Genomic DNA, 11,674 nt, shown 5'->3' on the forward strand with positions numbered 1-11,674 from the left:
AATTTTATTATTCAATGCACTGCCCCTACTTTCATAACAGTCCCATATGGAAAAAACGAGCAAGCAAGAAAATCAGCTTTTTTCTGTTTAGGAATATATTTTTATATTGTGGTCACGACTTTTCGCATAAACGAAAATCGTTTAATGGAATGTGTTCTAAGTTATCATAATAAATCGTAGGACCTGAAATTTTTGAAATTGGGCAGTTGGTAAGATCTGGAACGGGTGTTTTTCGATCTAAAAGAATGACTGGCAGTTAGTTCAAAGTGTTAACACCATTATGGATTGATTATTTGGAGATAAAAAAAAATCCTTAGTCAGGAAAGACAGAAAGGCGGGGTAGGGTAAGTACGACAACAATTCGGAAAATATGCAAAATATTTATTTTTCATATATCTAAGTTAAAATATCTCAAATCAATGTGGGCCAATTTTAACAAAAACTACCTAATATATAGCTACGGTTTAGTGTCAAAACTTGCTTCATTTGGAATCGGAACAAACTTTTTCTCATAATGTGGCGCTCCTGGTGGACGGATTTGAAAGATCTTGGCGCCCAGGTGTTGGGCATTTCGTCAGCTTTACGTATGTATTTTTGACATTCCGCAAATCGACTGTACTTTGTAAACAATCAACATGAAAACCAAAAGAAGGGCAAAAAATGTGCACAGTTATTTGTAAAATCCATTGTGGTCTGCTCCTAGGCTAGCTATTTAAATAGCTGAAATTGCTAGAAATACCATAAAAAACATGGACGACAATTCGGAGGCCTCAAGCCAATTGTCGGAGTGGAACTGTTGACCAGAAACTGCGTGGTAAGATTTTGAAGACGATTAAGAGGAGTTCCAATCTTTCGGACCGTGATTATACCAAAAAATTCGGTGCTGCCCATAGTACCGTGAGGAGAATTCGACTCCGGGAAGGAATCAAGTCGTATCGAGCTACTCCCAGGTCAAAAAATTTTAATTAGCAGCGGCTCGGAGCAGACAAATTTATAATTGGTTTTGACAACAAATTTGCAAGCAGAATTTATGATTTGGCGGGGTATTATGACAAGACAATGACGTCGGAACTAAATATACCAAAAAGGGTGTTTGCCGTTCATTTGATCCCACGACCATCCCATAATGTTTTGGCCAGATTTGGCAAAGTCGTTCAAGAATGATATGCAGAGAAAGGGAAAGGGGTCCAGTTTGTTACGAAAAACCTTAACCCACTCAACTGCCCTTAGTTCCGCCCTATGGAGAAATACTGGGCAATCATGAAGAGGAGACTCAAAGCGAATTTTACAAGATGTTAGGAATTTATCCAGTCAGTTTGAATTAAATGTTATCAATTTTGTGATTCCAAGTAAATTGCATCACTATCATAAGAACGGATTGGAGGATCAGGAAACATTGAAAAATGCACACTACTGTTTATGCTCTGTGGTTAAAAAAAAACTTTTCCAAAGTTTAGCTATATAGAACTTTAACTTGATACTAGAAAAAAAGGAGCGTAATCAAAAATATCATCAAACTTGAAAGAATATAAAAATTTAACATTTAGGTACGTAAAAAGCATGCCACCTAAAATTTCGAAACATTTAAGTATAGAGAAAAATCTGAACCAATACACAAGAATACAAAAAAAAAGTGTCGTACCAGGTATCAGATAAAAAAACAATCTATCAAGCACAAGTGAGTTTAAGAATATAAACAATTGAACTCGATCAATAAAAATAAAATCAAGATCAAAGAAAATCAGCTTTTAAATTTACGTTCAAATATGACTGAAAATCCAGATTCATAAAGCCAAATTCAGAATATTGATATAAATTAACAATAAAATTCAGGATTAAGAATCTGTTTGGATTACAGTTTCTTATCTTACGATCATAAACTAAAATTTTAAATAATTTGTGATTCTTTTGAATTTTTATTCCAAATACTCGAAATAGATTTGCCTTCATTCAAGGTTTCAAATGCTAAGAGAAAAGTAATCCAAAAACATGACAGTTTAAATTCTTTTCTTTTAATTTCCTAATTTATAGTGGAATTTGCCAATCCCTAACTGAAAATTGAAAAAAGATAATGATGACACAAATTTTAAAGACATTTTCAAACATTATATTGATAAGAAAAGTATTGCTGTACAATGAGATGAATAGTGAATTTTCCTGAATTGTTAAATATTTGTCAAACTCAGCTCTGTCAATCCACAATAAGATTCAATGAGTGTATTCAGTACAAACTCCGAAAAAACGACATTTGGAATAATGAAAAAAATTAAAAATTAAGTTTATATTTATTTATCTTTAAATGTTCTGGTTTTGTCCAATTCATTTTTTAATTTTTCTATTCTGACGATCATGCTTAAAGAAAACTTCAATGTATTTAAATACACAGGTAAACACAAATCGAAAAAAAACTCAGTTTATGACGACTCCAGCAAAAAGATCTATTTTCTGTTCAAACCAATTTTAAAATATTTGATCAGATAGGATTCTTTGAATAGGAACGATGGCTAAACTAAATTGAAACTTGATAGATTAAGCGTTCTTAAGTTACCGGAAGAAAATAAGTTCGCTAACCAAAAGTTAGCGTAACTTATTTGTATATTGAACTATAATTCTGGATTTTTTTCTGAACCAAGGGTATCCACTTGCTTTTATCCACTCAAAAGGAAGGCTGACTAAGGAACAGTGCTAAAATATAAAAAAAAATCTCAAAAATACAGGCTCAACAAAGTTTGCCGGGTCCAGAGATGTTAAAGTCGCGAGTCTACATACTCGCACTTTTCCCTTCTTTGCAGAAAGATTTTATTTCGTTAAACTCAAACTGCAATGATGCTATCGAAAGTTCAACTCGGAAAGCATCAGGAAGTAAGCTTCGGGTAAACTCGGCAGGAGTAAACAGCAATCGGGGGAAACATCAGCGAAGCGAACGTACAGTTCTGCGAATTCAAAATTCAAATCGTTTTCGTTCGGCAGCCGAACACATCAATCGGACAACGCATGGGGACGTGGCTAAAAGTGATAGATACAAGGGAACGGGAAACGAGCGAGAGAAGGGTGCGAGGAATGTTAACTCGGTCCATCGGGCAACGATCGCTCGTGTGCATTTGTGTACGGTAAGCTTCGTTCTGTTGTTTCGTTGGTGTGATTTTATTCCTGCGAGGCATGGAAAACATCAATGCAGAACTGTTTTCTTTGTTATGTGTGCAATCACGTAATGATTGGAACGAAGATAAAATCAATCTGCACACAACAAGTTCAACTCGGAAGAAATCAGCCGAATGATTCTTTCCGAAGCGAGTTTACGCACCTCTGGCCGGGTCAGCTAGTTCAATCATATATCTGATTGCTTCTCGGCTAACATAATTATTAAAATTTCAACGATACATATAATAAACAATCTGATTGACTTCGTACATTCAACAATGTATATAATACCCCGCATGAATCAGTATCATAAATTGACCGTTCCTGTAATCTTTTTCTCGAGACACCATAAAGATTCCCCTTATAGTAATGGATTATAAATGAACGATTAAATAAATAGTATTGGAATCGTTTGGACACACTCAACGATACAGTGAACGGGTCGTTAAGTAGAGTTACGATAAAATGAAGATTAATTTTTTCGAACCTGTTCGATCATACGTGTTATCTTTTTATAATGATCCACCCATAAAATGATGACGATACAGCAAATCCTAACTCAACAATAAAAAGATTCAAGGGTTTTTGTTAATTTTACATAATTTTAATTCGATTTTCGTATACAATGAAAACGATTCACATAATTTTAAAGTATTTATTTCATTCGTAGTAATTGAGTAACATACTTATCATATCCTGATGCTCAGAATAACATTTTTTGGATGTTGTGTAGCACCGTATGCATGCGGGTGTTACTTCTAATGATCGGAAATGGTGGCTTGGTCGTTGGTAACATCATGCGGATTCGCAGATTCGCAGTCCTGCTACGGTGGTGTTGCTTTCTGCTACTTTCGGTATCAGGATTCTTCCTCCAAACCTAGAACAATATGCGGTTAAGAAAAACCATTGAAATATTTCGCGAAAAAAAATAATGTTATGTGATTTAACTTACCTTTACGCTTGCGCCGTTGTGATCCTCTTCGGCTTTAAATTGGATCTGTAGAGATTATAAAATTTACACGACCAAAACTGCTCGAAGATTTTTCGTTATTCAAATAAATCAGACCGCGTGTTTCTGACAGAAGATAAATTGGAGCATGTTGCAAAAATAAGCAGTTCATTTTGAAAACCGTTAATTGTATCTTTCAGAAATATTTTTTTATCATATCTGCGCGTTGCAAAAATAATCAATTTGTGTCTCAGAATATTAAGCATATCTTCCAGAAATAATATTTTATCCGTTCTAGCAAAGGCACTTCGAGCCAAGACGCATCAGTGAACGTTACTATAAATGTAATCAGAAAAGAATAATACAGAAGATTTAGAGTATCGTATTAACTTATGCGGGACATTCTACTATAGTTGTATGATTAATTTTGTGCATTCAACTATTAATATAATAGATTCAACTATAATGCACGATTGATGTTATACATTCAACAATAATTATAGTAGTTACACAAATTATTTTTAATAATTATAGTAGAATCAACTATAATTATATGATTGATAATTGATGATAATTATAAATATGATAGATTCAATTATAATAATATAATTGATTTAATTATAAATATGATAAATTCAATTATAATAAGATGATTTCTATGATGAATTTTATTTCTATGATTGATTCACTGAGGTTAACTATAAATATTGTACATTTAATTTCTGTTGATATTGGAAGTTATCATATCTGAAGCACTTTTTCGGAATAATTTTATGGCTACATTTTATTTTCTATTAATTTATTATTTCAGCATTTTGCATCTAATTCGTTTTAGCCGCCATGATGCTAGAAAAACTGACCAGAAATGCCGATAACCACGTCCTGGTTCCTCCGCTGTTGGTCTTTTTGCCTCTTGATGCATGGTTGCCTAAGAAATTGTGCGTCTTAACTAATCGGTGCCGGAAGACGTCCGTGCTTCTGTACCCGGCGAAGATTGACCTTGTGGGGGGGGGGGGGGGGCAAATTTACTCAATATCATGACATAAATCTATCATTCGCTGACTTACCATAATGCTAGTTTTCTGCGGGATCCTGCCAGGATCATGTAAAAGAAAGTCGAGACCCACGTCGATTTCCTGGGCAGCCAGAGTAGGTGTATGTACTTTTCCCAATACCAGGAATTGGTAGAGGAAAATGTTTCCTCATCATCGGAGAGCGCTTGCGTTTTGCTAACGATGTCAGGAACTACCGTCAAACGGGGCATCATGCAAAAGCAGGGTTAGATGCAACATTTGTATACCACAACACTCATTCAATTTTTATTTCAATATACTGTAATAAAGTTATCATTGAATGATAACAAATTGATGATGACATAGATTTTAACAACGCGAAAGAGTTTTTTAAAGTTTTTGATTTTCAAAAAAAAAAATTAAAAAATCGAGCAATAGATGTTCAAATTTTTACATTTTTCGATGCCGTAAAATACTTTACCTCGTATGACGGATTGGCTTAATGATATCACCTACAAATTTTATATTGCTTTCATTATACAATACCACCACTGTGGGGGTATAAATATTTTTCGGACAATCCCCAAATTTTTTAAAATAAATATTTTTATAAAATATTTTTATAACTCAGTCAGCTGACTGGGGCAAAATGCAACAAAATGCAAATCAGAACTAAATCTCATAAATCGCGTTTCCATATGCTGGAATATGATTGTTTTGCATTATGCGTTTGTTCACATTAAAATTTCATCCATCCTAAGATTTATATACATGATTTAAGATAATAGAATATTTCGTAGTATTTTTTACCACTAAATGTATGCAGCAGATAAGCACTTTTTTCTTAAAAACATTTTTGACAGAAAAAATGTAAAATTCAATTCGAACAATACCAAAAATTACTGCAATTTGTGCTTTATGCATTATGACATCACAAATGTATCAAAAACTTTGAATATTCAAACGTTTTCATTTGATTTTTTATTAATGACAGAGTTTGTTGCAACTTACCCCTTTTTCTTAGGAGGGTGAAAATCGCATGTTTTTGTAAATTTAAAAATAACTGGTAAAACCAATAATTTTTCTGACTACGTCAGTTTGGTGTCCAATCAACCTTAAAACTTTTGATGTACAAGAGGTTTCATTATCTGTAAGCATTAAGATTTTAGAAGCCATTGAAGTTGAAAAGTGTTGCATGTTGCCCCAGTTGACGGTATCGGCTGAGTCCTTAAACAGCGATACGAACGCTACAGGGAACACGTATTTGGTCCCACACTTACTTTTTTTTTTGGTTTTTGCTGATGAACACTATACTATTCAAGTAACACACAATCTATCATAACAATATAGTTTTATTTACTATATTTATGGTTCAATACCTAGAATCAATCATACATTTGTAGTTGAATCTATCATATTTACAATTGAATCAATTATACCACTACAGTTGAATCTATCATATTTACAGTTGAATCAATTATACCACTACATATTATATTTATAGTCTATTATATTTATAGTTGAATGCCTAAAATCAATCATACAATTGTAGTTGAATCTATCATATCTACAGTTGAATCAATTATACCATTACAATTCAATCAATTATATCATTACAATTGAATGTATTATATTCATAGATGATTGCATAAGGTCAATCAGCAGTTTGTAGTTGAATGTATTGTATTTATAGTTGAATGCATAAAATAAATCATACACTTAAACGCATTATATTGACAGTTGATCGCGTAAGGACAATTAGAAGTCTGTAGTTGAATCTATTACCTAAGTAGTTGAATGCGAAAAAATCAACTGCATTTCGATTATTGGTATAACAATAAAAAGCTGAAATAATTGGAACAACTGTCGTCTTTTTTCTCCGGGGACAACCGAAAAAACACTAAAAGTTCGTTAGTCCCTGTGTTATGCAATTTAAAAAAAAAATATCCAAAAAAAATTCTCATCTATGAAGTTTGTCGTTGAACAAAAGTTGTTTGTAATTATAAAACTAAGCTTCTGTGAATTTTTCAACAAAAAAACTGGGTTCTAGAGGGTTACGAGTGTATTCAAATAAATGTTCCCAAAATAAGTGGAACTGCATTTAATGGATTCCCGGGATCCATTTCTTTCCATATGGAGTTCTTTAGCACAACAGATTATGCTCACGAAACTTAACTTAAAAATCACGAATTTTCGACAATTTATTTTGTCGAAAACAGAAAAATCTTCGGCAACCTTGCAGCCGACAAGTGCCTATATAATCTTATTGCAAATTTGGTATTTGAGAAAGAATTTTCAAAGTTAGAAAATTTAAAAAAAATTGAAAGGAATTCAAGTCTTCGAATAAGTTTTTGGCCTTGATGTAAAATTTCCGTACAAACCTGTTAACCAAATTAACCAATTGCATGAGGTCTGTCTGGGAATTATTTCAACCCCTAAGGTGATTCCGGAACGTTACCTTTAATGGACTACTCCAATGGACCCTTTATGAAAATATAAAAACAAGTCGAAAATTGAATAACTCCAGGTCGCGTATGATGACAACTTTTCAAGGGTCCCATCACTTTTGAAGGAAGCATTTGAAAAATATTCACAGTTTTGGCTGTAATTTCAGCTTATAATGAGGACATGTTTCGAAGAACAACAGGCCAAGGTTTTGCTATGCTAAAAAATACATCTGTTTATTGATAGTTACAAATCTCACTTAAAATCAATGCTAACATAGAGAGTAAAATTAAAATTAAATAGTAGAAGTGGTAGAGTACTCTTGATAAATACTTGTATACAGCACGATTTGTGTTTTGCGGTAGGAAATTTTGCCCGCGCGCCCACACTTAAAAACAAAATCACTACCCTTGATTGCTTTTCTATACATTTTTGGTTTCCTATCGAAGCTTAGCTACAGTTAAATTTTCTTAAAAACGGCTATCAATCAACGCATGAAAGCCTAACAAACAGCTATATCGGAACTGAGCGTATTAACATTGATTAAGGTGTTTGAAGCATTTCCGCTACAACCTGCCTCAAGAAAACTATGGGCTCTTTTCATTGGGAAGATTCTTAATCAAACTTGATTTTTAAAATTTAAAAAAGAATACCGCATTCGTTTTTGATCAATTCATACTGCTACAGTGGCTAAGAGAAGGAGAAAAAAAAACTTCGAACGAGATTCCCCCGGCGGCAATGTGTTTCTTACTGACCGGAAATGATCCGTAAAAATGTAAATCTGACTTGGATAAGAGGAATTGTGAAGATACCCTAGAGGCATTCTGGTACCTTATTATCACCCGCTCACGACACCCGGTCATGTTTTACCAAAATCGTGGAGGAAAGAAACATGGAGCTAGACAGACGTAAATTAGTTCCTGTTTTGATGTGTTTTTCACAAGCTCGATGCACACCTTTTCGCTAATTACTAGCACTAAAACCAAAACCGGCGTATCTTCAGTGTGATTATTTTTAGGTTTGGAGCTATTTTTTGTCGGCGTCTTCAAGAGGATTCTCTAAATCCAGGTAAGGCACAATATAATTCTTCAAAAAATTTATTTCGAATAGTTGAAATTTCCATTGGAAAAATGCACACTGCTAGTGAGCGAAGCTTGAACCTCACATTTACAGGAGATAATTAACCATTTAACGATACATAGAAGCCGATCATGTTTCCTTCACTTGAATCCGATCTGTTGGCCGTTTTCAAACTTAAAATATGTACATGAACAAGAACGGGAGGGAAATGTTTGGGGCATTTACTGATCTGCGCGTTTTTTTGGATTGTTTGTTTGGTATATGTTTCCTCCAAAAATGGAATCGAACAGAGTTCACCGGTTTGCTTCACTTTTTTTTCGGCTCAATTGCTTCATCACCAGAAAATAAACGATACACAAGATCTGGTTTTCTCGAGCTCAGCGGTTCTCCATCTGCATTAGCTGGATTCTTTCCTTAGGTTTTTTTATGGTCCTCTCAAATATTTGGTGTTTTTGCAAACTGCTAAATAATTGACTACATGCTACTCTACTCTAGTATCTGCATAAACATATGTCTATAAAGGCATCCCGATTCATTTGTCCTTCATTGGAATAAAGTCTTCGCGAGGCGCAAAGTTTGTCAGCTCACTTTTCTTTCTTGGAGGGCGTTTTGTTGAGGTCTTTGCGGGTCTTGAATCCGCGGAAGCTGGCCTGAATCTTGGTGGCCGCATCGTTGGCCACCTTCTGCCGTTTGCGCACCAAAAATCCTCGTACGCCGGCCTGAATCTTGGCGGCCGATTTTTCCTCCAGCGATCGGGTTCCTCTTTGAGATCCCTGGGAACCCGATGAGGAACCTTGGCCCCGCATCTGCTTACGCACCCGGTATCCCCGGAATCCGGCCTGGATTTTGGTGGCCGCGTCATCCTCCGACTGGGACGACGAGCAGGAATTCGGCGAGCTCGGATGAATATGCATTTCGTTCACGATCGGCTTCAGATGGTCCACGAGGGTGTCCAACGCTGTTGCGTGACCGTTATTGTCTTTCAGCGTGATGCGTGCGTTGATCCGACTGTCCGCGAAACACACAACGGAATTCTCACGGTTTACTTTCCGCGCCGCTTAGAAACAAAGTAAAGTTCTTCAAATTAACCCGCTTAAAAAGGTATAGAATCCAGCTTCGGCGGAAATCACGTTCGAACGGCTCGGCTGTTGGTTGTAAACTAAAAACGACGACGATGATGATGATAGGTGGGATGCCCACCTAAACAACGTACGGGTACGGGGGCTAGAGATCCGCCGACGTCTAGCTGGCTTGTCTGTGTCTGCCTGTGGTCTTCCTGGCCCCAATTCAATGAAGAGCATTACATCGGCATTCGTCCGTCGCTGACGATGCGATGCTGTTTTGGGCGTCGTCGTCTCATTGAGGCGTCATCATCATCATCATCCATTCGGATTTCAAAAACAACGCGATGTAGCTATTGAGAGAAAATTATTCCTACAGAACGCCGGGGTAAACATTCGAAGAAGCGGCTCGCGCTTACACAACACAGATTTTTGGGACAGACCGTCGAGATTCAACTATGATTTGAAACCGCTGCCGAAAAAACACGGCACGAATTAAAATCCTAATGGAACTGAAAAAAAAATCCTTCAATCTTCAGGTAACCTAAGCAGTTGTAACATCCATTCGAAGAAACATTTTTTTCATATGTTGCTTCCGAATTATTATGAAAATCTTCTACGTAATATTTCGTAACGCAATTTTCGATCATTTTCATCCTCCTTCCCTTCCCCCCTACGTAACACAATCAGATTTTCTATCCAACATAAAATAAGCCGTCACAAGATGTTTTAAAAACCTCCCACCCACACCCTAAACGCTTTACGTAATTTTTTTTTATAAGTTAATTACCCAGGTGGTAAATCCTTTTTACAGATTGCATTCCAAGGCACTGCGAGCGACCGAGTCGCCCCAGTATGCTACCCTGGGTCCATGGGTGCAATTGGACGACTCATGATACTTAGAATCTCAACGCCATAAAGTCCACCTGGGGCCTCTGGCTATAATTCCCATCCGGACCTGCAACGAAGGCTGTACTCGAGAAGGGAGACCAAGTCCGCGCTTAACCGCTCATCGGCTTACTCAATTTCAAGTCAACACTCCAGCATATATACCCTGCATCTCGATTCAAGACTAAGGACCTCTCCTCTGACGACTCGGGTCCGGGCTTTACTCATAGCTCGAGGCTAGCTTGGTTTGCACGACTATCGTGCGCTCCGCCTCTGTTCGAGACCACTGCGAGAGACCAATGACCTCTCCTCTAACGACGCGAAATCTTGGCTCAGCTTGGTTTGGCTCGAGGCCCTCTCCTCTTTGCCCGTCCGTGTGTCGGTCGAATCCAGAGCAGTTTACTATTCGGATGATTCCCGGCGAAGACGTCATCCTACACCGACTCGAGTGACTTACCCGCCGACGACCTGAAGTCACCCTCCTACCCGAGAGTATTTCGCGGCGTAAATACTCTTCCCCCTACGAGTTCGACTGCGAACAAGGTCAAGTCTTACCCCCGCAGCTTCCCTCGTAGGGAGCACGTTCCACTCAGATACTCCGCGGCGGTGGAGGTATCCTACACAACGGTCGCGACGTACCTAAAGCTCGGCAAGGTAAAGTCTTATCTTTGTATGCTTAGCTGCTAGGATCGGACGCACACAGCTCGAATGCCCCCCGCCGACCGTGGTCCGGTCTTCAGGGTTTTTTGGCTTGCAACTTTGGGGCTGGCAATCCTAGGCAACCCTTATCCTAGAATCGCGCCTGTCACAGCACACATACGGGTCTTAAACGCTTGCGACTCAGATGAATCCCGACGGTGATGTCATCCTACCCGACTCGAGTGGCTCATCCGACGGCGACGTGAGACCACTCTACCCGAGAGTACTCCGCGACGTGAATACTCTTCCACCTACGAGTTCGACTGCGGAGCAGGTCTTGTCTTATCCCCACAGCCTCCGTCGCAGAGGGCGCGTTCGACTCGGGTACTCCGCGACGGTAACGGTGGAGATATCCCCGGTGTCTCTACTGTGTCACCGCAGGTTGGGCACAGAATGGC

At 37.5% G+C, this 11,674-nt stretch overlaps 1 protein-coding gene across 1 annotated transcript; it reads right to left on the minus strand.

Annotated features, from left to right (window-relative positions):
- Positions 1 to 7,757: 7,757 nt before the first annotated feature.
- Positions 7,758 to 9,823, minus strand: LOC129740416 (IQ domain-containing protein N). Its single transcript, XM_055732077.1, has one exon. It carries the CDS (start codon positions 9,540 to 9,542, stop codon positions 9,213 to 9,215), a length of 330 nt encoding a protein of 109 aa, XP_055588052.1. The 5' UTR covers positions 9,543 to 9,823; the 3' UTR covers positions 7,758 to 9,212.
- Between the last annotated feature and the right edge of the window lie 1,851 nt (positions 9,824 to 11,674).

The sequence above is a fragment of the Uranotaenia lowii genome, chromosome 1 (assembly GCF_029784155.1).
Source record: "Uranotaenia lowii strain MFRU-FL chromosome 1, ASM2978415v1, whole genome shotgun sequence".
Lineage (NCBI taxonomy): Eukaryota > Metazoa > Arthropoda > Insecta > Diptera > Culicidae > Uranotaenia > Uranotaenia lowii.

Coding starts and splice junctions, on each gene's coding strand:
- LOC129740416 (XM_055732077.1), bottom strand. CDS start 9,542: ATGCATATTCATCCGAGCTCGCCGAATTCCTGCTCGTCGTCCCAGTCG.